This window comes from Canis lupus, chromosome 4 (assembly GCF_011100685.1).
Source record: "Canis lupus familiaris isolate Mischka breed German Shepherd chromosome 4, alternate assembly UU_Cfam_GSD_1.0, whole genome shotgun sequence".
Classification (NCBI taxonomy): Eukaryota; Metazoa; Chordata; class Mammalia; order Carnivora; family Canidae; genus Canis; species Canis lupus.
The window spans coordinates 61,192,170-61,218,990 of NC_049225.1; the positions used below are offsets into that span (position 1 = coordinate 61,192,170).

Genomic DNA, 26,821 nt, shown 5'->3' on the forward strand with positions numbered 1-26,821 from the left:
GTGGTGTGCAAGTCATATGTTATCAGAATTACCAGTGACAAACTTTTCCTGTCTCTAAAAGAGTCCAACAGGCCCAATTTTTCCTCCGGTCTAGGGTTAGGTTACTGTTTCTTTAATTGTGGGATGGGAAAAGCAGTTGACTAAAATTAGAGATTGTCATGCATCCAAAGTATGTGTCTTTAAACATGAAAATCAGAGTCTGTCCAGAGAATTACTCACACTGGGGAAGGTCCTAAGGGCCTGAACCCAGCTGCAGGAATAGCAGATTCATCTCCTATCCCATGGGACAGGTGCTTATTGATTGGAATGGCAAGTATAATGGCGAGCTCTACTTAAAGTGTGCGACTTCTTTCTCTTGCTCTACAAAGAACATGTAGGTGAATGTGCTGAAGTTAAATGCACATGTAATGAGACTCTATAGCTACAGATAGTGTCATTGGTAAAACTGAACTGTTGGTTGGCAGCCAGACCCATAGCATGTCATAGTTTGAAGTCTGTGTTTATTAACTTGTTTACAACAATCTGATTTCAGTACATGAAAGTCTCTAAGACAGTCACTACACAGCGTATGAAAGTTCACATGAGAAGAAATAAAATGTAAGGCACAAGGAAATCTTACAGGGTTGCCTGTATGTGATCATTGCCAAAATGAGTGCCGAGACTGAAAGTGTTACAGGAACGTGGAGAAGGCAAAGCAGAGGTGATCATGGCAAGTGGAGGTAACCTTCAGTTTTGGGCAAAAGCAAGGGGAAGAGAATGAGCTGAGTAGGGAGTAAAGAATAGGGGGACATGTAGAATCATCTTCCTGATATGGAAATTTTACTCTGAGCAGCCCTAAGGGGACTGAAGTTTCCCTACAGGGAGATTTGGCTTCAGAGTTCCAGATGAACTATCGGGTTCTTTTGAATTCATGAAATTCTCCCCTAGTAGTCGGGAGGGAGTTGTCATGAAGCAGTATGAGTTGATCATTAACAACCATCTGCTTTAGAACTGAAGAGATTTGGGTTCGAATCCCAGCTCTGCCTATGTTTAGCTCTGAGAACGGTGACAAGTTATTAAGCTCTTCTGAGTCTCAGTTTTCTCATCTCTATCCTGGGGGCAATAGCATCTATTTTATAGGATTGCAGTTAGGATTAAGTTAGAGAGTCCACCAGAGGCATAGCCTCGGCCTGGCTAGGCACGGATACAATGCCAGTGGATGTTAATTCAGTTTCCCACAACTATCCACGCGCCTTCTGATCTTTCTTACGGAATGTGGACCTCCTCAGTGAATAGCTGCTCCAGCAGATGCATTATCCAGAAATTGGGTATTATTAATGTGATCTTTCCTTATCCTCTGCATTTAAACAATAAGTCCTACTGATTGTCCTTCCTAAACAGATCCAACTCTATTTCTGTTTCTTTTCATCATTTTCATCCTAGTCCAAACTAATGTCATCTCTTGCATAGGCACTTCAGCAACCTTCTAGTTCTCTCCACATCTCTTTTTTCCTCCTCCAGTCTGCTCCCCTCTTACAAGCTCTCACACTGCGCAACTCTGATCTAGTGCTTCTTTCCCTGAGACCCTTTCATGGCTGTCATCGCACTGGGGCTCAAGACCAGACACCTTGGCCTGTAGGGTTTTGTGCCATCTGTCTTGTCCGTGTCCCCAGCCTTATGTGATGCCCTTTGCCAGCCTCACTCCCTGGGCTGCAAGCTGTCCTGGCCTTCTTTCTCTCCAGCGCTCTGTGCTCAGCCATCCCAGGACCTTAGCTCCCCACTCTGCCTGGAAAACTCCTTTACCCCCCTCCCCTGCCTATCTTTCAGATTTTAGCTCAGTTCTTTCCTTTTTCCAGAAGCTGTCTCTGATCCCATCAAACCAATTCTTCTTTGTAAAATTCAGTGCAATTGTGATTAAAATCAGTTCTCTAACATTTTTTGCATTTATACTTTTTATTGGAGTATTATTAACTTGCCGTGTTATATTACTTTTAAGTGTACACACAATACTTCAATAATTCTATATATTACTTAATGCTCACCACGGTAAGTGTAGCCACCATCTGTCACTGTACAATGTTATTACAATTTTATTGACTATATTCCCTATGCCATACTTTTCATCTCTATGATTTATTCATTTTGTAACTGGAAGTTTGTAGCTCTTAATCTTTTTTACCTATTTCACCCATCCTCTCCTGTTGCCCTTCTGTCAACCGCCATTTGTTCTCTGTATTTAAGAGTCTGGGGAGTTTTTTGCCTCTTTAGTTTGTTTGTTTGTTCATTTGTTTTGTTTCTTATATTCCACTCATATGTGGAATATCTCCCCCAATGGGAGAAAGTGTGACTATATGAATAAGGCAGGGTCCCACCCTCATGGAACTTACCTTTTTAATGGGGAAATTAACAATTAACCAGTAATTACACAAATACTGATTTAGGTATTTGGTAAACACTGTTCAACAAATGGAGTGTTCGGTACACTCTCTTTTTGAGGGAATTCTCTCAAAAAGTCTCTTTTTGTGCCACCATTAGTTCTATTTCCTTCTCTAAAAGTGGACGTCAAAAACTCCGATATCATAAATAAGATGGAGTCAAATGATTTCATTTGGCTTGTTTTCCTCAGGGGGCCTGGGACATTTGCCAATTGTTTCTAGCATCTCCTGTCCCTGCAGTGATATTCTCATTGGGATGGAAGGCCCTCTCTGAACATGACAACATAACATCTTAGCCTGGAAGAGTATGCTTTTATTTATCATCTAGCTTCTGTTGTTGCTGTGAACCTCCCAGCCTGACAGTTGGGCTGGGCTGGAGTGGGCTGGGCCAGAGCACAGAGTGAGCGTGTCAGGGAGCTATGCTGCCATTGTTCATCATATAATTCCTGGCAAGATGTTTTGTCTTCTGTGAAACTACAATGAGTCTGTGGGGATAACTGATCTAGGGTAGTGCTTCCCAAGCAAGAATGCTCACTGTGATTCTTAATTCCACCAGGATGGCAGACCCATGGATCAAAGCAAGATCTAGGACTCCATTAATACTATAAAATGCTTTTTCCCAACTACACTGCTCCATCCACTGTGCTTCCTTAGTGCTTTGAGAATTGAACCCTATTAATGAAAATTTTATTGCCTTGTTAAAAATAATTTCCAAAGCATAATTAAACTACATGCATCACATAGTATGAGTCATGGGAGACTAGAAAACTGCATTAAAAGCATTATAGTACGGTTGATTATTTTGAATCTAAGGTTCTGTAGTGAATGAAAACCAACCAAATATCTGTAATAGAGGACTGTTTTTAATCCAGCCACTAAAAATCATGAGAAATAGTTATGTGTTTGTCCTAGAAAGATACCGCTGGTGTATTATTTTTGGGGAAAAAAGCAAGTGTCAAATTTTAATGTTTAGAATAATTCTGCTTTTATAAAATAAATAAAGAGATGTTTGTATGTGGGTTTACATAAGTGAATGTGACACACACACAGAGAGAGAGAGAGAGAGAGAGAGAGAGAGATTATGAATGAAATTGCACCAAACCATTAACAACAATTATATGGGGGCGCAGCTGGGAGTGGTGCTGGTGAGACTGGGTGATCAGTTGGAGTGGAGTCAGGAGACATCTCTGTTGCTAACTTCTTAAATATATGTCTCAAACTTCAGTTTTCTCTTTGCTGGAAGTTGACACTTCTTGAATGTAGCAGTATCCATGATAGCCTTTGGCTGAAAGTGCTCCTAGACCAGCACATTCTCTAGTCACTGAAAACATTCTTGACTTTAGTGTTAGGAATTCCCTCTGAGGCCTGGGCAAGGCAGAGAGCACAGATCTCTTTCTGGTCAATATGTCCCCTCTGCTTTCTCACAGGATCCCTGGATTCACCCCCTGTGGGAGCCCTCACCATCTCCTAGGATCAGCACACTCTTCCTCCTGCTCAGCCTCACATCCATCTTCCTTGGTCCCACCCTAGTTCATGACCTCCTACCTGATCCACTGAAGTAGCTTCTTTTCTAATCATCATAGTTTTTATCAGGCATGACCATAAGGCCTGAGCATTATATAAAAAAAAATGCCAAAAATGCCATCAGTTTACAAGGAGAACATAAAAAGGTTTCCATTCTCCTTTTGCACCTCCACAGCAGTAAACCCTTGAGGTGACCACCATAAATAGTAGCTCCCTGCAAATTCCACTCATTTTATATGCAAGAAACAGACTTTAGGGAATATATTTTTAGTTTACTCAAATGGATTTATGTTTTAAATAAGCCATTGAAAAGGGCTTTCCCGGGCAGCCCCGGTGGCCCAGTGGTTTAGCGCTGCCTTTAGCCTGGGGCTTCCAGGATGAGTCCCACATTCTGCTCCCTGCGTGAAGCCTGCTTCTCCCTCTGCTGTGTCTGCCTCTCTGTGTGTGTGTCTCTTATAAATAAATAAAAAGAAAAGAAAAAGAAAAAGAAAAAGAAAAAGAAAAAGAAAAAGGCTTTCCTTGTAAATATTCCAAAGAATTTCCTGGCTGTAGTATTTTGACCAACTTGCTTCTCAGATGATATACTAGTAAGATCTTTTTCAGCAGCATGTGACAAAAAAGAAATTGATTGGTTCCATTAGCTAACAAGTCTGGCTTCAGACAAGGCCATCTTCAGGGCTTCAACAATGCCATCTAGGCTCATTCTCTCCCTTCATCTCTGTCTCCTCCTTATCTCTGCCTTTCCTTCTCTGTCTCTTCCTCCTCTTTCTGTCTATCTCCTCTCTGTCTCTGTACATTTCTCTGTGTTCTTCTCTTGATAGCTGTGTTCTTTGTCCCTACGCTGTGTTCTTACTGTATTTATTCTTAGGTTAGGATTAGAAAAATGACTCTTAGACCTTCCTTAACTTGTGAGCAAGAGAAGAAACCCTTTCTCACAGGAGAACTTTGGCTGGCTTTGCTGTGTCACTCTCATCTTGGCCAATCACCGTGCTGGGATGACACATTGTGGTTGCTGGGCAGAGGTGAGGCACCATGACTGCCAGCTTCACCAGAAGCATATGGCGTGGGAGAAAGGCAGTTCCCTCTGGAAGAAGGATGTGGGGTAGACAAGAACAGCAAACATCCGCTTCTTTTAGGCTGGCTGGAGGACGTGCAGATATCTTTATGGAGCCTCCACAAGATAAAAGTTTGCTGCCATTCCCATCTCTTCATACATTAGGCCAAACATCCCTAAATCCTTCCACTGGTTTCATATGCCAAACTTTTTAGACCGTTTTAGACCTTTAACCATCTTGACCCTATTTCCCTAATCAATGCTGTACTTTGTCCTATATTCGGCATCAAAAGCAATCCCCTTTAAAATGTTTCACTTCACTTAGTATACCATTCTCTCTCTCTCTCTTTTTTAGTATACCATTCTCTGTGGCATTGAAAGATTTCCTCGTTGATAGCAAATTGCCACCCTTTCTCTTGATAGCCCAAGAACTTGATGTGTTTTATCAGCAAAACTCTTCCAACAATTTCTCAGTCACAGATTTTCTTTTAAAACAGAATTACTTGTTAAACATATGATTCTGACTCAAAGGTTGCATATTCCATCCTGTGCTAGAGATACGCGTGTCTGCACTTCTTAATGATCTCCCTGCAGCACGACTCAATTTTGTAATGTATACATGAAAAGTATCTGTCATTGTGACCTTGTGGCACACAGTTACATTTGTTTTCCCAATGGGATTTAATTGTGTTTCTTCAAGGAAAGAGTATTACGTTTCCTCTTCTCACATACTCTTCGAGGTTTGGTTCATGCTTTGTATGTAATAATAATATTTGTTGAGTGAATCTCATGCCAGAGGATATGAACTCTTATTTTTATATTCATTGCATCAAGTATGTATTGAGCATTTACTGATTGCTAGGAGCTGAGCAGAGCTGTAGAAGTGCAGTGCCGAACAACTAGAAAAATCTATGAATCATAGAGCTTTTGGTCTAGTGGGGAATACAGGTAGGTAAGTAGGTAATCATGGTGAAACTGGTGTCCATTGAAATCAGGGAACATGTGGCCTCCAAAGCAAAGGAAGCTTTGGGAGGAAGTAATGGTGAGGCTGAAATCTGTGGAACATGCAGATGCCAGTAGGTAAAAGGGGAAGAAAAGGAGGCATGGGGAAGGCGGGTTCCAGAAAACAGCAAGTGCAAAGTCCCCTTATCGACTATAGGCTAAATTCTTACCTTGTCTTTCAGTGCTTTTCCCAATGGGTCCTCAGTCTGTTTTTCCTACATCAGCTCTCACCCATGAGTGATCCGTTATCATATCCTGAGTACGACATGTGTCTTCATAGCCCTGTGTTGCTACCTGTGTTTTGCATTTCTTTTCTTTTCCTGATGTACACTCACCTTTCAATATTCATACAATATGTGTCACCTTCTCCACCAGCTAGCCAGGCTTCATTCCTAAAGCTGAGCACTCATAGAATGTTAAATATTAGTTATCACTCATCTTATTCATTGGTTTCTGTCCCTCTCATCCTAGACTAGAAGCTCCTGGAGAGTCAGCCTTCAACCCACCTGTCCTTGTGCTCTTCTGATCAGTCCACAGTAGCTGCTCCAGGCATAGTTAGCAGATGTTCTGAGATGTGACTTGTGGTTGCCTGGGCAGACTTTGGTGTTCATTTTTCTACTCTTCTAGAATGAGCCATGTAGCAAGTAGTTAAGAATGAGGTCTGGGGTGCTAGACTGCCTGGACTCAATCCTGATTTGACCAGTTATCAATTATGTAATCTTGAGAAGTTACTTAAATTTTGAGTCTTATCAACTCAGCTGTAACATTGTGTTAATAACATTGTGTAACATAACCTTCTCTTTGGAGTCTATGAAGAATAAGTAACTGAGTGCATGCAAATAACTCCAATCAGTGCATGTATATAGTAAGCATTCAATGAATGTTAGTCACGTTATTGTTCCATTTTTTCCTTTCCATTTCTACTGGTTGACATGGGTGCCTTCACAGATACTGGTAGCTGCCTTTTTCTTTCTGTTGAATGAATGAATGTCTTCAAGATTAGATCCACAGCCTGCCAGCACTAGGCGTCTCCCCTCTTTCCTTTGGAGAGCTCACCCATTTAGCGGCTTCACTTGCACCTCTGCTCTCATCTCTCCTGCAGTCTTGTCCCATGCTGGACTCTCCATCCGTCTCCAACTGCCTGTTCAGCTCCTGCCTTAAGCTTCTGTCTGTTTTCTTAAATCCAGTGTGGAATTTCCAAAGTGGAAATTTCCATTATAAACTAATATCCTCTTCTACTTTGTACATCAAAGGTGCATTACTATTAGTCATCTTTTAGTCATTTAAATGCAATTCTTTGGGGTCATCTTGACCTGTCTACCATCACCAGCTGGATGCGAAATCATAGATTGATTGTCATAAATATCTTTCAAATCTGTCTTCCTCCTCTTCACTCCTTTTCCTCACCCCATCTCTTGATTGCTGCAGTAGATGTTTAGTTATTATTCCTGTATATTATTTTATTTATCAGCTGTATATTTAAATGTATTTAAATATATTCAATTTTTTTTCCACATGTCTACAGCTCAGAAAGCTTATGGGGCACTGCATATTCTCCTTCCTCTTCCTAAATAGAGTTGCTTTGGTCTAAACTTATCCATTTATTTACCAGCATTACTAGAGCACGAACTTTGGCAGATATGGGTTTAAGTCCCAGTTTTACTGTATCCAGGCCCTATGATGTTAGATAAGTGGATTAAACTCTCTGGGGTTCAATTTCCTCATATTTAAAATGTGGATAATGAGAGGTGCCTGGTTGGCTCGTGATTTTGGCTCAGGTCATGATCTCAGGGTCATGATATTGAGCCTTGCAGCAGGCTCAGTGCTGAGTATGAAGCCTGCTTAAGATTCTCTCTCTCCCTCTCCCTCTGCCCCTCCCCCACTAAAAAAAGAAAAGGAAAGGAAAAAAATTTGGGTAATGAGAGCTCCCTTGTAGAGTCAACTGTTAGAATTAGATACAATAGAATATACCTCCTGCCACATAGTGTGCCCTCTGTAAATGGATGGCAAGTATAGTAGGAGGAGGAGGAGTTGAAGCAGAGAGAAGAAACATACAATTATGATACAATTGGAGAGATGCCATGTCACAGACATATACAAAGTACTGTGAAAAACCAGGGCAGGGATGGGGAACCAATCCAGATCTCTGACAGAAAAAATTCTCTCCTAGTATTTTTTTGGGGGGCACAAGGAACTTTCAAGGTGATATAACCCTTCAGCTGAGTCTGGAAGGGTAGGTGGGACAGTCATTCAGTCCACTGGCAGATTGGCCAACTCATACATGTAGTAAAGTATACATACCTTGGAAATCTGTGTGTGTGTCCAGTAAGTCCTGGCAGGATGTTTTCAGTTGACATTTTTGGCAGATAACCTGTTTTTCTTTAGTCTATAATAACTCAAGAAGACCCTTTCCTAGATAGCTGATATGCCCTTTCTTTCAAGTTTTTTTTTTATCCTGAAGGTACAGAAGAATATTTAACAGAGAGGAGCACAGTAAGCATTAAATCTGCAGATTGCACATGGGATTATGACTCCTGCAAAGACCTAGTGTAATGTCTTTCAGATCTTTGATGGAGAAGAGTCTCTCCATATCCTCCCACCCCCATATTTTTTTCTTCCTGGAACCTGAAGTTCTCCCTCTTTTCTTGGCTACATTCTCAGCCCCCCTTCATGTCCTTGGCTCCTGATGAATATCCCTGCTGTGGCCTTCTTCACTAATCCTCTAGGTGACTGGCCACTTGCCAAGCCCCTAGGGGAGCAAAGGAAAGCCCTTTAGCTTTTTCTTGAAGCTGCTGCTGCTTCTTCACCTCTTCAAAGGGGAACCAGAGCAACTGAAATACTGTAAAACCAATTACTACAAGCAGAAACATATATCTCTTTATCCAGAGCTCTGCCACAAAATGTGGCTAGATCCCCCTACTGGAGGGAGTACTGCTATCCAGCCAATGAACCTCACAATCACACCAGACTGTATATTACTTGTTTACTTATTGCGCTCATCTAGAACATCTACCCCAAAACTTAATGGCTTAAACAACAATGCATTATTATATAGATCTCACAATTCTGTGCATCGGGAATTTGGGCGTGGCCAAAGTTTAGCTGAAGACTAGACTAGCCTGGAGGGTTCAAGGCAATTTATCACATGCATGGCACCTTGATGGGGTCACTTGTAAAGCTGGGCTAAGCTGGGCTCCTCTCCCTCTTCCCTCTGAGAAACCAAGAGCCCTCTTAAAAATTAGTCTTGGGACTGGCGTACAATACTTCTAATGTATCTCCGTCACAGCAGTCACAAGGCAGCCTACATCCAAGGGAAGGGACAGACTCTCCATCTGTGTATGGGAAGTGTCAAAGAATTTATGGCCGTCTTTATTCCAACACAATTACAACTCTAAAAAACCAAAACAAAACTGAGATGTAATTAATCCCCTTTTACACATAAGAAAACAGATGCAAAGACACCAAGTGATTTGTCAAATGTTGGAAGGAATACCTATAAGAGAGTTGGGACTAGAACCGATTTTCTTGCTAAAGGCAAAATGCCCCTTGTAACTAATAAACTTACTGATTCAGTGGAGCTCTTTATTCTCTTAGTCCAAAGTCCTGAAGACCATTAGCTTGTGCTTTATGAATTAGGAACTGTAGGGAGAAAAAAAAAATCTGTTGTAAAAGGTTTGTTTTCCTGATCCCGTTTCAATACTTGGTCTTAGCAGCCAGCTGCTACTTCATTTCTTTTTCTCCTGCAGTTGACATTTCTTTCTTTAGTTGATCTTGAGTAGACATTTGATCTCAGTGACCATATAGGATGTTGTCTTCAATCATCTCAGGTAGGAGAGCTGGGCCTGGATTAAGTCCATAAGGGGATACTAGACATAATCAGCTTCATTGTTGGCAACCAGCATGGTCTCAATACTTCCATACACCTTTAGGGTCAAACTCATTCACCATTTTGTTTCTTATAATTGACTACTAGGAGCCATGTTCAACCAGGTGACTTTCATTTTATATGTTAAATAATTTAAAGCCCCTGATTCCAAAATGTATTTGAATCTATTGGAATTTATATATATATATATATATATATATATATATATATATATATATGTGTATATATATATATACCGTCTCTGATCTTTTACTTATATATATACATATATATATACTTATTTATATATACTTCTATATACTTCTATATATAAGTAAAAGATCAGAAGGAGAAATAATAACTACTATTAAGCCTTATGTGCCAGGGACTTTCTGTTTTAAACATTATTTCATCAGTTCTCATCGTCAATCAGTGAGGTAGACATAATGATTCCCACATTACACACGCGGAAACTGAAAAGTTGAGACGTAACATAACTGATCCTGAGACCACAGAGATAAAAAATGATTAAGGCCGGGAGACATGATACTCAGATAAAGACATAAAGCTGACTGCTAAAATCTCCTCTAATTCTGAGAATCCAAGGTTCCAAGTTATTCTCCTTGCTCCTGCTTTCCCTGTGGTTGGATGGCAGGAAGTGAGGAGGAAAGAATTTTCCTTAATTGCAGGACGAGTGGGGAGGAGATTAGCATGGAGCTTAAAATACATGACTGTCTTCTAAGAGTTGTCAAAGTAAATTGTGTCCCCAGAGGCATTTAAAAGCAATTTGATCCCACGTTTACACACGGCTGCAGTTGGGGAAACTGGTGGCTGGTCTATCAAAGGGGATTTTAATGGAGTTTTATAAGCAATAGTTTGAAATGTTTTTGCATAAAACATTTCTTTGAAAAAAGCCATGCCACATCTTAGTTAATCCTGGCCATCTGGAACCTCACTAGTCACTTGAACATTCTTTTAACCACTTTGTAAAAGTTTTCTGATTAAAGAGGAATGGGACTTGTTCAGTGGAAGTCTAGAGGACAGACCTTGCAGATAAATGTATTCTGGAGATGAGACCAAACTGCTTTCCCTGATGAACACTATCCACCTAGCTTGTGAAAAAACAATCCTTTTTCTTGAATTTGTTGTAATTCAGCTCCTTTAAGTAAGGCATGCAGTGGTGTTGATTGCAATGGACATTTTCCAGTTCAAAAAAGCTTTGGTGACTCATCCTGGCAGAGCATTCGAAAACTTCTGAGACATTGGTTCTGAGTCCCCAAACCACCAGCAGCAGTGTCACCCAAGAACATATCAGAAATCTAAATTCTTGGGCCCCATTCCAGATCTTCCACAACCTGTGTTTCAGCAAACCCTCCAGGTGATTCTGTTGCATGCTATAGTTTGAGAACCACTGCCCTTCAGCCAGCCTTTTTGGATGTATTTTTCTACTTCCTTAAAACACTCTGTGGTCCAGCTAATTTGTACTCTTTTTATGTTTATATGGCTATGTGGATACATGGATATAGATTTATGGATTTATTATATTTATATAGTTTCTGTCTCCTGGCCTTTGTCCATACTGTTTATAGTACATGGATTACACTTTGTCCTCTACCATCCTTACCCAGTCTGTGGTGTCCACCTTAAAAGACACTTGTTGGAGAAAACTCTCTCATCTCTCTACTAAATATTACCATTAGATCTCCAAAACGGTCTCATGTTGTAATGGAATTTACTTTAAATGGTAGTGACTAAGGGTTTATTATTTATTCAACCCATTCTGTGAGCATCTACTCTGCTTAGCATTGTACAAGGCATTGGGGATATATTGGTAAATAAGGCAAACATTTCTGGAACTTATAAATCAGATGAGGCAAACTTTTCTCACATCCTATTGTAAATAACAGTTCTTTGGAGGCAGTGTAATTGTCTTGTACTTCTGGGTGTCCCCCAGGCTGTATTAGTTATGGTGAGCAGGGTGGATGACAATGTACTAGTCTTCTCTGGTCTGTATAGAATGCCCTAGAGTACTGTGCTATCATTGTGACATCCACACTTAAGAGGTAGTTGCACACTACAACATATGCAGAGGACAGGGAGCCCCTACTGTAAGTGCACATCACCTCTCCTAAACCAGGGTTTCTCAACCTTACCACTGGGGATGCTGTAAATTAGAGGATTCTTTGTTAGGGAGTGGGGTCTGTCTTGTCTGTTGTAAAACATTTAGCATCTCTGACCTCAACTCACTGGTTGCCAATAGCATCACTCTTCCCAGCTGTCACAACAACAAATGTCTCCAGATATTGCCAAATACCTCTTGTTGAGCAAAATCAACCGGGGTTGAATACAACTAGGTATATTTTTCCTATAGAAAGTAAGACTTCAGAAAAATGTGAAAGCTCTCTTCAGATGTCTGTAGGACCATTGTGCAGAAAAAGAATTAGAGATAGAAATTTCTAATTGAGCCAGAGGGTAAAACTGGAGGTACAGATAATCAATTGTGGAAGAAACTTTCTTAACTTCAGGATATTCTCAAATTTAGAAAGTAGTGCAGTGGGGTTTGGTGAATATCTAGTCCCTCGTACATTCAGACAGGCTTGGATACATTTTCTTTTAGAAAGGATTTGGGGATTTCGGGATTCTGAGGGTTCTACAAGTTCTGAGATTCAGTGTTTTTGATTACTTCTAATATGGCTTTTAAAGAATTAGACTAACCCTAATCCCTTGCAGACTTAGGGAAGGTAGCAGAGTGAAGTGATAGTGTGAAGTTGATGTTCTGGCCCTTGAGTCAAACTGCCTGGACTAGATCCCAGCTCAGCTCTTACCTTGGGCACATCCTGACACATCTGTGTGTTTGTTTCCTCATCTATGAAACGGGTGCCCTTATAGTTCCTGTCTCAGGAGGAGTTGTGAAGACTAAGTAGATAATACAGGGAGAGCCCTTGGTCAGTATATGTGAAGTAACTATTAACTCAGCCAGTGCACTTTGCCTGATATCCAAAGAGCTTGCAAATTTAGCTTCTTCTGCTTCGTGGTATCATATGTGTTTGGGGGGCAGTTCATTATAGGGTAAATGTTTTTGTTATTTGCAAGGGTATTACAATCCAAATATAGGAATTAAAAAGCAACCATGACAGGTAGCAATCAAGTTATCAGATTTCTGTCTGGTCCCTGATCCATAGACAGAGGTTAGAATTTTAAAGGAAACTCCTTTAGTCAATTAATACATGGACTCAATTTTCATTAATCATTTTATTCAGTGATATTTATTCTCACCTACTTAATTTAGATTCTTGAAAGCAGGCTTCAAAAGGATATTTATTTTGCTCGATTCATTGCTAGAAAGCAAAGATTAAAAGCTAATCAGGAAAGATAGAAGCATATGAGGTGGCTTATTCAGGTCAGCTGCCTCAAGAGTGCCAAAGCCTTGGTAAGAATCTTGAACCCGTCGGTAAAATGGTTGCTATAATCTGATCTCCATATGAAAACCTTATATTTCTACTCCATGGCACTTAAAAATCAAATTATGTCTACATAAGACAGTATCAGGCTGAAAATGATGTATAGAAGATTCAAGTCAAATGGATATCTAGACACAATTTGGTATTTTTCTCATTCATCCATACCTATCATTTGAAACTTAGTCAATCCCATTTAAATAAAATAAAAAAATTTTTTTTTCCTTTTACTGATTGGTGATTTTTAAAGTAGGAGATAAAGGACTTTTCTCAGGCTTACCCAACCACCCCACATCATGTAAGAGCCATTTTCTACAACTGTGTGTATAAGAAACCATGGATGCATCCCACCTGAGCCCCTGTGGAATGAGTTGTCCAAGCAACTTTCTTTCAGGCATCCATTGTCTTGCATACTGACTGTGTAGGTCAAACAGGGAAAAGATTGGTAAAATGCGTATGACATCCACAGTATCCCCCTTGAAGTTGAACTTTAGAAGGAAATCTGCCACCATTATTTACTTCTCTGTGGCAGGAGCTCCTAGTAACCTAGGAATTATAGGAAGTGAGAACATTGGATAGCAGACCATGAAAAGATCATTTAAAAACAATTAAATTTAATTAACTTTTTTATTCTAGTATAGTTGATATACAGTATTATATTACTCTCAGATGTACAACATAGTGATTTGGCACTTACATACATGATGCAACGATCACCACAGTAAGTCTAGTTGCCATTGGTCGGCATACATGGTTATTGCAATATTATTGACCATATTCCCTATGTTGTACTTTCCTTCCTATGACTCAATTCTTTTATAATTGGAAGTTTGTATTCCTTAATCTTTTTCACCTATTTTGCCCATCTTCCCCCTCACTTTGAACATGAAGAGATCTTATTGTGCACAGAATATTCATCATGCCATGGGAATCAGGCAATCACCCTGGCCTAGCAAGACTTAGAAAGAAAGACTTTCACAAAAAAGTTTTGAGCATCGTATAACCACATATTCTAAAGTCTTCTTCTGTAAATTCTGTTCTCTTCTCAACATAACCTTCTCAATATCTGTATCCATATATGGAAGTTAAAGACTCTTTGCAGCTAAAATGTCCTGCTTCCTTAAACTTACCTTTTGTCCCACAAGATATTTAATTTTGCCTTGAACTTTTAAATTTCTGTGACATTGGAGATCCAACCAAAATTCCTGAAATTGTGTACTTAACATCTGTTCTAAGCCTCAAAAATCATAAATTATACAGCAAAGATGGGGTAACATCTGTTCTTCCCTTAGCCCTCAATTGCTTTCTTTGGGATGGTAGATGAAGGGATGTTATGACTTTGAACTATGATCTGAAAGTATATTGAATCAAATAAAGATATTAGAACAAAGTACCTATGAAGGACATGTCTGACATTCAAAACCATTTCACTGAGGCAGGAAACTTTGCTGGCAAGATATTGACTTTAGCTAACTTTGTTAGTTTGCTGGAGCTGTCATAATGAGTACCACAAACAGGGTACTTAGAACAGGAAATGTATTGTCTCACAGTTCTGAAGGCTAAAAGTCTGAAGTCAAGGTGTCAACAGAGCCACACTCTCTCTGAAACCTGTAGGGAAGGATTTTTCCTTGGCTTTTCTTAGCTCCAAGTGATTTGATGGCAGTCTTTGATCTGATAAGCTTTCCTTGTCCTGTAGAGGCTTTATCCCAATCCTCCATCTCTGAGCATATCTGAATCTGTGTCCAAATTTCCCTTTTTATGAGGACATCAGCCATATTGGATCAAGGCCCACACTAATGGCCTTACTTTTATTTCATTATTTCTGTGAAGACTCTATACCTAAATAAGGCCATCTTCCAAGGTACTGAGGTTTAGGACTTCAACATCTCTTTTAGGAAAGGGAGAGGGGACCCAACTCAATCAGTAACACCAGCTTACATAACAAAAGGAATTTATTGGAAAGAAATGTGGTGGCTTACTTAATTGAAGGAAGAACTAAAGCGAGAAGACCTGAAAAGGCAAGAGCATGGTTGCCCAAAGATCCAAGGAGTAGGACCTACTACCAGCCCCACGAGGAGGCTGCTGCGGTATCAATGGACCTCCACTAACTTCCCCATCTTTCCATCATTCCACATGGCATTCAGAGTCCCAGGAGAAGGTCTGATTGGATGACTACCTGGCCAGGAAAGTTGGGAGCAACATCATTTGCTCCCAACAATCTGAAAGCAACAGAGAAGAGATAATTCCCAAAAGCTTTGGGATGCTATTACCAAAAGAAAGGAGAAAGGATGCTAAATGGATAAAACCAAGGGTCTAATCTAAACCCTCTAGCCGGAAATGAAGAAGGGAGCATAGTTTGGGGAAAATTTTTTCACATACTCCAAATTCAGGGTTAACTCTATGTTCATAATAAATCTCTGATGATTATTAATACAGCCATTCAGAAAAAAAATTGTCATTTTGATATGATTTGCCTTTCTTATAAGTCAAGATCGTGGAGGGAATTCTAGATAATCATGATTCTTTCCCTTACTGCATTATCTTTAGTTATATTCTGCTACCATGTGAGTTTTATAGATAGAGAAAATGAGTTCCCAGGTGAGCCTTTCTCCCATTCTTCGGTCTGTTGTTCCTTGTACTCTGGTCCAGGTCAGGACACTCACCGTGCTGCTGGCCATAGGAAGCCTCCTGGCATGTCGTGGTCAACTGCTCCCTAATGCCTTGGAGGGAAGGGTATAATTCTCCCCTCTCAGCTCCTGAGGCACCCACTTCTTATGTTCCGACACTGAGCAGGCTTTCCTTCTTATTCCACCCTCTTTCTCAACTCATCCTACCACCACCTCACCACCTCTTCAAAGAATATAGCCATTGTTATGTTAGTTATGCTTTGAATTAAGAAAAGAAAAGAAGAGGTGGGAAAAATTAAAGCGAATTGCATAAAATGAGGGACATAAGGGGGTGTCTCATCATTAAATGGTATAAAATCTTAATGAATAGACTTATCCCCCAGGCTTTATGTTTGCACTTATTCTTTGACATTTCCAAAGACAAGTAGCTGATAGACCTATTGGAGTATTTTGCCTCTTGTCAAATTCCCTGAACTGCCTGGGCATAGAAGTGATGATCTCTAAGACTGGAATAACACGTAAGAAGTAGTCTTGGAGTTAGAGGCCAGATCACAGAATGGACCAGGTTGCGTCTCTATCTGGAACAAAGAAGAAAGCTAGCACATTGACAAAACATGGACTCAAAAACTGGTAAGCAGTGAGTCACATGAGGGAGAGTAGACCCCAATAAATGAGGATGAGGTGGTCTCTACCAGAAGGTAGGACATGATGGAGCAGGAAATGTTTGAAATTTTACATTCTGGCATCAGAGAAACAATTAAATGGTCTAGTCCAGAAGTAATGCATGTCAAGTCTGTTCACAACTTCTTGACCAGACCAATCACTAGGCCCCATCCAACCACAAGGAGGCCAGGGAGCACATGTGCCCAGAAGGGGGAGCTGGACATATTTAGCAACAGCAGCAATGACTTCCACTTGTCAAAATGCAAACTCCCTCACCAACAGACTCTGATTCAAGAGATCCTTGGAATCTGCATTTTAACTGGATCTCCTTAGAGGAGTCTGATGCAGGGGAGAAGAGTGGAATCTCTGGAATACTGACTTAGAATCTCACCTCAGGATAGCTAGGTGATTAAGAGGATGGGGGCAAATCTGAGATCTCGTTCTTGGCACCTTGTTATCAAAGGGGGCTATGGGTGCCTGGACTCTGCGGTTGAAAGGGCTGGACAGAAGCTCCTGAAGTGTCCAGGCGTGAAGGTAAGTGTTGGAACCATGCGTGAGACAGAGCAGACTCTCAGGTGTGTATCAAGCTTCTCAGAGACAGTGAGAGGAAGAGGGATGTGGAGCCAGCTCCAGCAGTGACTCTCAGACATGATCTAAGGTTGATATTTATGTCCACAGAAACCCATGGACCAATATCACATCTCATTATGTAATTGCTTGTTTCTTCCCTCTGTCCTTCTCTGGCTTCATCTTCCCCTACTCTACTACGTGGCTCTCCCTGCCTTCCCCCACATTATTTTTTCTTTTCTTCCTTCTTTATGTTTATTCTCTGCTTCCCCTCTCATTTTCCTCTTTCCCAATATTTCCTTTTCTTACATCCTTTCTCCCTTCTACTCCTTCCCCACTCTTCTTTCTCCTCAATCATTCTTCCCTCCTTCTCCCTCTCACTCCTCCTTTCCTGTGGCACCCACACCTTCTGTTCTCTCTCCAGGTATTATGCCATCTGCTGCCAGCCTCTGGTCTATAGGAACAAGATGACCCCTCTGCGCATCGCGTTAATGCTGGGAGGCTGCTGGATCATCCCCATGTTTATCTCTTTTCTCCCTATAATGCAAGGCTGGAATAATATTGGCATAATTGATTTGGTGAGTACCTGTGCAGACCCCACTAGCTTACTCGCTGATGAACTTTATTTGCTTGGGATTCTAAATACAAACCATGTCAGGTTGGGTGGATATTCTAAGACAGATTCTGATAGTGGTCTAAGTGAGAACAATAACAACAACAACAAAAAAGCAAGTTAACATTTTGGAATGTTTGCTGTATTCCAGAAAGTATGCTCAGACTTTACATAGAATCCTGACAACATCCTTCTCTCATCTCATCCAGATGAGAAAAGTCAGGCTCAAAAAGGTGACGTAACATGCCCAGTAAATAGCAGAACAGGTATTCAATGCTTAGCATTCAGACTATAGAGCCTGAAGTATGTGAGGTGCCCCCAAGAGGCCTTCATCCCATTTCCTGGCTTCCCGTGACCAGCAGAAAACACATCATGTGGATGGAGGCTTCCAGAGAATGAAGACAATCCTGGACTGGGGGTCAAGAGACTTGGACCCTGAGTCCAGCTCTGTCCCTGACCTTGAAGGAGTGCAATGAGAAGCTGCATTGGTCTTCAGTAGAGGAGTGTATCCTCCAGGGGTGTAGGAGAGCAGGATGTGGCACATGTGCTGGGCATTTGCCAGCCCCTGTCCAGACGATTTTCAGGAGTCTTCCAGCTCTGACACACTATGTTTATAGTACCAAACTTGCAATGAAGATCAGAAGTTATGGTGGGAGTTAACTGGCAGTGATATATATTCCCGAAGGAAGTTGTAGGCAGTCACTTTGAAATGGGGAATGTGTTGAGGTAGGAAGGGGGCTGGAGATGAGAGATCGAGAGCAGGCTCCAGCCCACCAAGACCGTTAGAGTAGGAGCTGCCTGTTCTTCTCTCCACCACATTCCCAGCCCCTAATCTTGCCTTGTTCTTTGTCCAGGAAAGGATATCCAAGCCAAGGCTGGGCCAGGATTTGCATGTGGTATGTCAGAACAAGAGTTCCTTGGGCTTCTGAAAGAAATGCTGGGGACAAAGGAGTCGAGAAGTAAAAGGGGATTCATACAAGGGGGACTGTATGGATATTTTCTTGAATCCTATCCTTCTTCTTTCAAACTTCCAGTTTTGCCATTCGCAAGGGAAATGAAATTCAAGTTTCCAGTGACCAGTAGAGTAATAATTATGGCCAACAAATGTTGAACATTTACTATTTGATGAGTCCATGTTCACTTAATCATCATTTCTGTGACCTCGCTCAAGCCTTACAACAATGCCATGAGGTTGATCTTACTATTGCCCTCAGGAAACTGAGCAAGAGAGGTTAAGTTATTAGTTATAGTCAGATTAGCAGGGAGTGGTGGTGACTATAGCTATGCCCAGGCTTACTGCAGTCCAGAGTCTATGCTCTTAATTTCTGTACTAAACTTAATCCCTAATGGAGAAGACATTTGGAAACATAAGCTTTTGTGCATTAGAACTTTTAAAAAAAAGAGTGCAGCACTCTTACCTTTGGATATAGAATTTCTAAGGAAAATAATCTAGAGAATTGTCCATTTTGAGAGTGAGAGAGAGGCATCCCCTATTTACTTCATGCAACTGAGGAATGGAGTATCTGCGTGGTGTGAAGATGCCTAATATGTGCTCCATGATGCTGTGATTGCCCTGCATATCCTTCCACTCACCTGCACATTGAATTGACCTAGACAGAAGCTAGCACAACCCACGTGTTCACAATGCATGTACAGTTGATTCTCACTATTTGCAGTAAGTAGGTTCTATAAAGCTACACAAGCGCTGAATTAGCACATACTGAATCTTTGCTCCTAGGAGAAATACAGAGTTAGGTTCCTGCAAGTTCTAGTCACAGTATTTTCATCAACTAATCAATACACAATTATGCTGCTTGTGACAGAGCCCATGAAATATAAGGTGATAGTAAGTTTGATATATAAAATAATGGAAAATATAATATTCAAGCACTAATCAAAAGAAAGCTGGGATAGGTATACTATTATCAGTGATAAAATAAATTTAAGGCAAGTCATACTACTTGAGGTGAAGAGAAATATTTCATTATTATTAGAAAAGTGTGAATTCAATAGGAAGGTATATAATATGCCTTGAGACAAGACACTAAATAAGACACAAATAAAATAACATGTGTGTGTCATATATATTATTCATACATTTGTTTGTATGTCCATTCACACTGGATGCAGGCTGACCTCAGACAGAGAGGTGTCGTTGGATTATACAGCTCTCTTCAGCCACGGGCTGTTCCTAGATAAGGCTGATAACTCAGAGCTGTCAGCAGACAGAGTTTATAGTAGGGAGAAAAGCCCTTCAATCTTTAAAAGAGATCCAGTGTATTACAGTATCTAATACTGGTGAGGCTTATTCCAGGAATGTAACACCATGACTGTAATTCACCATATTAATAAAAGAAAGAGGGAAAACCCACATGATCATTCTTTACTGCCAAAAATTCATTTACAAAATTCAGTATCGATGATTTTTAAAATAAATCTCATCAAAGTAAAAATAGAAGAGAGCATCCATAAAAATCTTCCAGCAAATATCATACTTAATAGTAAAATATTGAAACTCCCCTCCTAAAACTGAGACTGTAAAATGGTATCCACTATTACCACTTCTATTCAGGGTTGCACTGGAGATCTTATCAAGTTCAATAATGCAAGAAAAATGGCTTTAAGATTGGAAAGGAAGAAGTGAAATTTTTATTATTTGCAGATCACATGGGTACTTATGGAGAAAATTTGTAAGAATCTAGAGATGAAATATTAATAACGGATTTAAAGGAGTTGCTGGATACGTCACCATACAGAAAAATTTCACTGAATTCCACATAACGACAGCAAATAACTAGGATTAGTTGGTACCATTTGCAATAGAATAACAAGTCAAATACATAGGAACAAACCTGACAAAAAATATGCGAGACATTTACAGCAAAAAACTGTAAAACATTTTAAAGGATTTAAGTAAAGGAAAGAATTACCATATTTGTGAATTGGATGGCTTACCTTGGGAAAGAAGTCCATTTTCCTCAATCATTCTATTGTAATTCCAATCAAAATCCCCAAAGACCAGTATGGAAATTGATAAGCTAATTCTAAATTTTATATAGGAAATGCTAATGTATAAGAATAGTCTTGAAGAAGACGAGCCACAGTTCCAAGACTTTTACTACCACATATATTGTGTGCAGGCAGACGGGAAGGGAGGAGACACTAACTCTGTGCTCAGTTGGGTAGAGAGAATGAAGGATGATTTTGTTCTTATCCTATTTCTACTCTTTCCTGGGACCTTCAGCCTCTTGTGCAGTGGCAGTCCCTCTGCGTCCCAGTGCAATCATATCCCTTTCTACCTTCGCAGTTCTATGTGCTATAGGCTCATTAGGAAAAGAAAACTTGGCTGATAAACCTTCTTCTCTCTTTCCTCCTCTTTTTCCTCTTATGTTTTCCCCTACCTTCCCTGCTCTTCTTTGTTCCCCTCCTTTTCTATCTCCTTTCCAATCCTTCCTTGGCTTTTTCATCTTTTTTCTTTTCTCACAATTTTCATCACTCCCCTCTTGCTTCTTTCTCTTCACTTTTTCCTTCCTATCCTCCCTTCTTTCCCTCATTTTTTCTCTCCCTCCAACTCTCAGATAGAAAAAAGGAAGTTCAACCAAAACTCCAACTCTACGTACTGTATCTTCATGGTCAACAAGCCCTACGCCATCACCTGCTCTGTGGTGGCCTTCTACATCCCATTTCTCCTCATGGTGCTGGCCTATTATCGCATCTACGTCACAGCAAAAGAGCATGCCCACCAAATCCAGATGTTACAACGGGCAGGAGCCCCCTCTGAAGGCAGGCCCCAGCCAGCTGACCAGCACAGCACTCATCGCATGAGGACCGAGACCAAAGCAGCCAAGACCCTGTGCATCATCATGGGTTGCTTCTGCCTCTGCTGGGCTCCATTCTTCGTCACTAATATTGTGGATCCATTCATAGACTACACTGTTCCTGGGCAGGTGTGGACCGCTTTCCTCTGGCTTGGCTACATCAACTCTGGGTTGAACCCCTTTCTGTACGCCTTCTTGAATAAGTCTTTTAGACGTGCCTTCCTCATCATCCTCTGCTGTGATGATGAGCGCTACCGAAGACCCTCCATTCTGGGCCAGACTGTCCCCTGTTCAACCACAACCATTAATGGATCCACACATGTGCTAAGGTGAGTGCTTAGGGGCTTGATAGATTTTGTGTATTTGCGTGATCGGAACGGGTACCTCTCCAGTTTTGTTTCCAGACGGGTTGTTCTTGAGAACCTGTGCAGTGTTTACAAAAATTAAAGAAAATTCTATTTGGTCATGAAGTAGAGTAGTGGGTAAGGCCTCAGGCCCTGGAGGAGACTGGCTTATATTCAAATCCAGTATCCACAGTTCTGTGACCTTGGGCAAGTCATTTAACCACTCTGGACTTCAATTTCATTTTTTTTTTTTAACTTGAGATCACAGTCACAATATCTACATCACAGAGTTTTTGTGAGGATCAAATTAGCTAATGTGCATAGAGCACATAGTACAGATCCTGACACCTAGTAAGCCTTTAGTAAATATTATCTACTAATACTTATAGGTAGTGTTTTGCAGTAGTGGTTAACAGCATGGGCTTTAAGGTAAAAAGAGACTTTATTTTGACTCTTAGTGCCACTACTAACCATTTATATAATCTCTCCTGGCTTTATTTTACTCAATTGTAAAAAAAAAAAAAAAAAAAAAAAAAAAAAAAAAAAAGTAACATCCATCTCATAGGACTTTTGATAACTAGAGATAATGGATTCATTTAGGGCTTGACACATAGTAAGCGCTCATAATACTACTAACAGTATTATTAATATTATTAGTAGGAGCACTAGTAATAACATATGGCCTGATACCTTAGATGGCCACAAAATAATGTGATAAATGAAATAAATAGAAGGGTAAACGTGCAACAGTAATACCACGTGATAAATGATGTAATGGAGGTATGGATCAGGGGAATGGGAATTTGAGGAGGAAAGAAGCTGATCTTGGCTTAAGAAAATAAGGAAAGAATTTGAGACTTGGAGGAGAAATCAAGGAAGCCATTCTAGCAAATAGAACAGCATGAGGAAAGCAATGGAATGGGAAAGAGCATGGAAAGGTCAAGTGGTTTACCCAAGGTCACCTGGGTTGATGGAGATGGGAGTAACTTTGAAGCTGGATGTTCAGTGACCAGTCATGATGCCTTTCTCTAAACCTTGAGAATTTTCTGGCCGCCTGGGCTAGAGTCATTCTCAGCCATGAAAAACCATGTGTTAAATAAGTGCATTCATCCTGTAGCAAAACAAATTGTCAACCGCATTTTTTTCTTTGCCTTGAGATGCACAGGAATTTCTAAAAAGCAGTTCCTTCCCTGACACAAGCATTTAATTTTTCTGATGACTGTAGTCAGCTATCTTGGCAGCTGAAAATTGGGGAGTTTTCATTTGCATGTGTAAGAAAAGAAGAAGAGAAAATAGGGTTTGCGGTGTAATATCAACACTTTGCCTCAGAGACTGCTTGGAAGCCTGAATTCAATTTATGGCTACTAGTGTTAGTTAAAGCCTAGTCGGGCGTTGAGATTATACCTGGTGGAAGAGCCTCCAAGACTACCCCTGGAGGCCGGTGTTCTCTCCCGATTATGAGGCCTTGAGCAAGGGTCTTGGGAAGAATCCAACCCTAAAGTGTGTGTGCAAGAACTTCTGTTCTGGGGGGCGAGGGGGGTTTAAAAGCTATTTCAGTTAGCATTTGCCTGTGTAATAGCTCACAGAGTCTGCTCCAGCAGTGCATTTGCTAAGTCAGTTGTTTAGAACCGGGGAGTGGGGGGTGCTTTTCCCATAGAAACAGCCACAGAAAGTGTTTGGGAGTTTCAAGGGCAGCCCAAGAGACCTATTTTACTGACATGGTATCTTATCCCTGCTGCATTTGGAAATCTCAGTGGGTGGTAAAGCAGAGATGGTAGTTTCGAGGTGGCTTGTGGATGTAGTCTCTATACTCTAGTTTTTGTATTTCTGCACGAGGTAATGGAAAGTATAGGAAGTTGGTCTGAGATACTTTCCTGGGGGAGGTGGGGAATCTTTTAAAAGCAGGGCAGCTGACACAGAGAAGACTGAAGCCTGAATCCACCACACCGTAAGCTTTGCCAGGACAGGAATACTGTCTGTTTTGTTCAGTGCTTCATACCAAATACCTGGTAGGTTGCCCAATGTAAAATAGGAACTTAAACTCTTGATGAATAAATAAATCATATAGTTAATTCTTTAGATCAATTGTATTAGCACAAATTAAGAAAAATGTATGTGTTTCTTAAAAATCCTGTAGGACATCAACAGATTCAGAAGGATTCAAGAAATATAAAACCTAAATAATCAAAAGTAAAAATCCCCTTTTATCCTGCTGATCCTACCCTTCACCTCAGAGACAATTGAAACTAGTCTAGTGATATTTTTTAATTTATTTATGATAGGCACACAGTGAGAGAGAGAGGCAGAGACATAGGCAGAGGGAGAAGCAGGCTCCATGCACCGGGAGCCCGACATGGGATTCGATCCCGGGTCTCCAGGATCGCTCCCTGGGCCAAAGGCAGGCGCTAAACCGCTGCACCACCCAGGGATCCCAGTCTAGTGATTTTTTAAATGCATTTTCAAACATCATAAAAACATACAAATTCATAGATTTTTCTCCCTTTATTTTATTTTATTATTTATTTATTTGCTCATCATAATCACACTCCTTCACCCTCATCCCCTAGATCTCCCATCCCCCACCCCCACCTTCCCTCTGGTGACTATCAGTTTGTTCTCTGGAGTTAAAAGTCTGTTTCTTGGTTTATCTCTCTCTCTCTCTCTCTCTCTCTTTTTCCCCCTTCGCTCATTTGTTTTGTTTCTCGAATTCCAAGACATGGGCTTGGAATTTGTCTTTCTCTGAGTAACTTATTTTGCTTAGCATTATAACTCTCTAGCTCCATCCATGTTGTTATAAATGGCAAGATTTCATCCTTCTTAGTGGCTGAATAATACACTACTTCTTCTTTATCCATTCATCTATCAGTGGATATTTGGACTGCTTCCAGAGTTTGGCTATTGTAAATAATAACGTAGGAATTTCTTTATAGATCTTGGGTTCTAACCCTTTATTGGATATGTCATTTGCAAATATCCTCTCCCATTCAGTAGGTTGCCTTATCGTTCTGTTGATTATTTACTTCACAGTGCAGAAGATTTTATTTTGATGTAGTCCTAATAATTTACTTTTGCTTTTGTTTCCCTTGCCTCCGGAGACATATCTAGAAAAATGTTGCTACAGCCCATGTCAGAGAAATTACTGCTTGTGCTCTCCTGAAGGATTTTTATGGTTTTAGGTCTCACATGTAGATCTTTCCTCCATTTTGAGTTTATTTATCTTTGACAAAGGAAGAATGACTGTACAATGGGAAGAAGACAAGGTCCTCAATAAATGGTGCTAGGAAAATTGGACAGCCGCATGCAAAAGTATTAAACTAGACCACTTTCTTATTCCCTTTATTTTATATAAGTGGTGTCATGTTATTTTTTAAAATATTTTATTTATTTATTCATGAGAGACACAGAGAGAAAGAGAGAGAGAGAGAGAGAGAGAGGCAGAGACACAGGCAGAGGGAGAAGCAGGCTCAATGCAGGGAGCCTGACCTGGGACTTGATCCCTGGTCTCCAGGATCATGCCCTGGGCTGAAGGTGGCGCTAAACCGCTGAGTCACCCGGGCTGCCCTAAATGGTGTCGTTTATATGTACTTTTTTGCACCCTGCTTTTCATTCCTTAAGAATGTATTTTAGACATCATTGCACCTCAGAACATTTAGATCTAACTCATTCTTTTTAACTGTTCCATAATCTTCTGTACTAAAAATGCATGTTAAAATTTATTAATTTCCCATCAGCGGCTATGTAGGTGTTACCGATCTTTTGCTATATCTAACTGTATTCTTTTCAATGCCCTTGAACACATTTCCTTGTGTATGAATATTTCTTTTAGATAGCTACCCAAAGTGAAATTGCTCTATTGATATATATATGTGCTATTAAAAATATTAGGTTTAGCATCAGATCAGAGTACTGTAGCGATTGGCATTCTCATCAGCAAGTGTGAGAGCAGCATCTACTCCTTCCCTTTACCAACGCTATACGTTATTCATCTTTTACCATTTTGCTAATTACAGAAATGCTCTGTCACTTAATTTGCATTTTCCAGATGATTTGGTAGGTTGAGCCTCTTTTAAGTTAGTTATGGACTAGTTTAAAAGTTGTTGACATATATTTAGCCTTGAATGAACTGCATCTTCACATATTTGGTGCTTTGTGTGATAACTTTGTTGCATGTTTGTTATTAATTTCTGAATATTCTTTATTATATTCTATTATTCATTCTTTGTTATGTAATTTGCAAATATATTTCTTTCTCTTCTGCTTGCTTTTGAACTTTGGTTAACTTTTTTCATAAAAAAAGTTTTCAAATTTTGAAAACACTATTGATTTGACCTCTTACAGGTAACCTGTCTTCCTTCTTGAAATATTTTTCACATTAATTTTCCTAAACAGTATACTTTCCTGGTTTGCCTCCTGACTCACCAGAAACTCTTTCTTATCTTTTATAGGCTCTTCCTTCTCTGTCTGGCCTCTAAATGTTAGAGTTCTTCAGAGCTTGGTTCTTCATACTCTTCTCAAATGACATTTTCACTTAATGTGATTTGACCATCGATAGCTTTAAATGCTGTCTTTGTGCCATCAATCTCTTTAATTAATGCCTCTAGATCATAGCTTTTCTTTAAGGTCCAGACCACAAAATCCAATTTGCTTCCTTGACAGTCTCACATAGGTGCCTCTTAGGAATCTCACATTTAATGTATCTTAAACAGAATTCTCTTATAAACCCCTCCCACCCACCTACTCCAAACTTCCAAGTCTTTTCTATCTCCATAAGTGGAACTGTCATCTACCATGTTACTAAATCTGGACACTTTCTGTGATTCTCAGGGAGAACTGCCATATAGGACTGAAAACTTAAAGCTTTAAAAAAGAAGA

The 26,821-nt window shown here is 40.2% G+C and overlaps 1 protein-coding gene across 5 annotated transcripts in view; it reads left to right on the forward strand.

Moving 5' to 3' along the window:
- The window catches only part of HTR4 (5-hydroxytryptamine receptor 4), a 173,142-nt gene that overhangs the window by 92,755 nt on the left and 53,566 nt on the right, over positions 1 to 26,821 (forward strand). For 3 of the 5 annotated variants that reach the window (XM_038535086.1, XM_038535084.1, XM_038535085.1), the window contains exons 5-7: positions 17,599 to 17,752; positions 18,642 to 18,683; positions 21,366 to 21,934. In XM_038535086.1, coding sequence (XP_038391014.1) covers positions 17,599 to 17,752; positions 18,642 to 18,683; positions 21,366 to 21,934 — 765 coding nt within the window. The remainder of the gene's footprint in view (positions 1 to 17,598; positions 17,753 to 18,641; positions 18,684 to 21,365; positions 21,935 to 26,821) is intronic. The other 2 variants (XM_038535088.1, XM_038535087.1) reach the window with 1 other exon arrangement.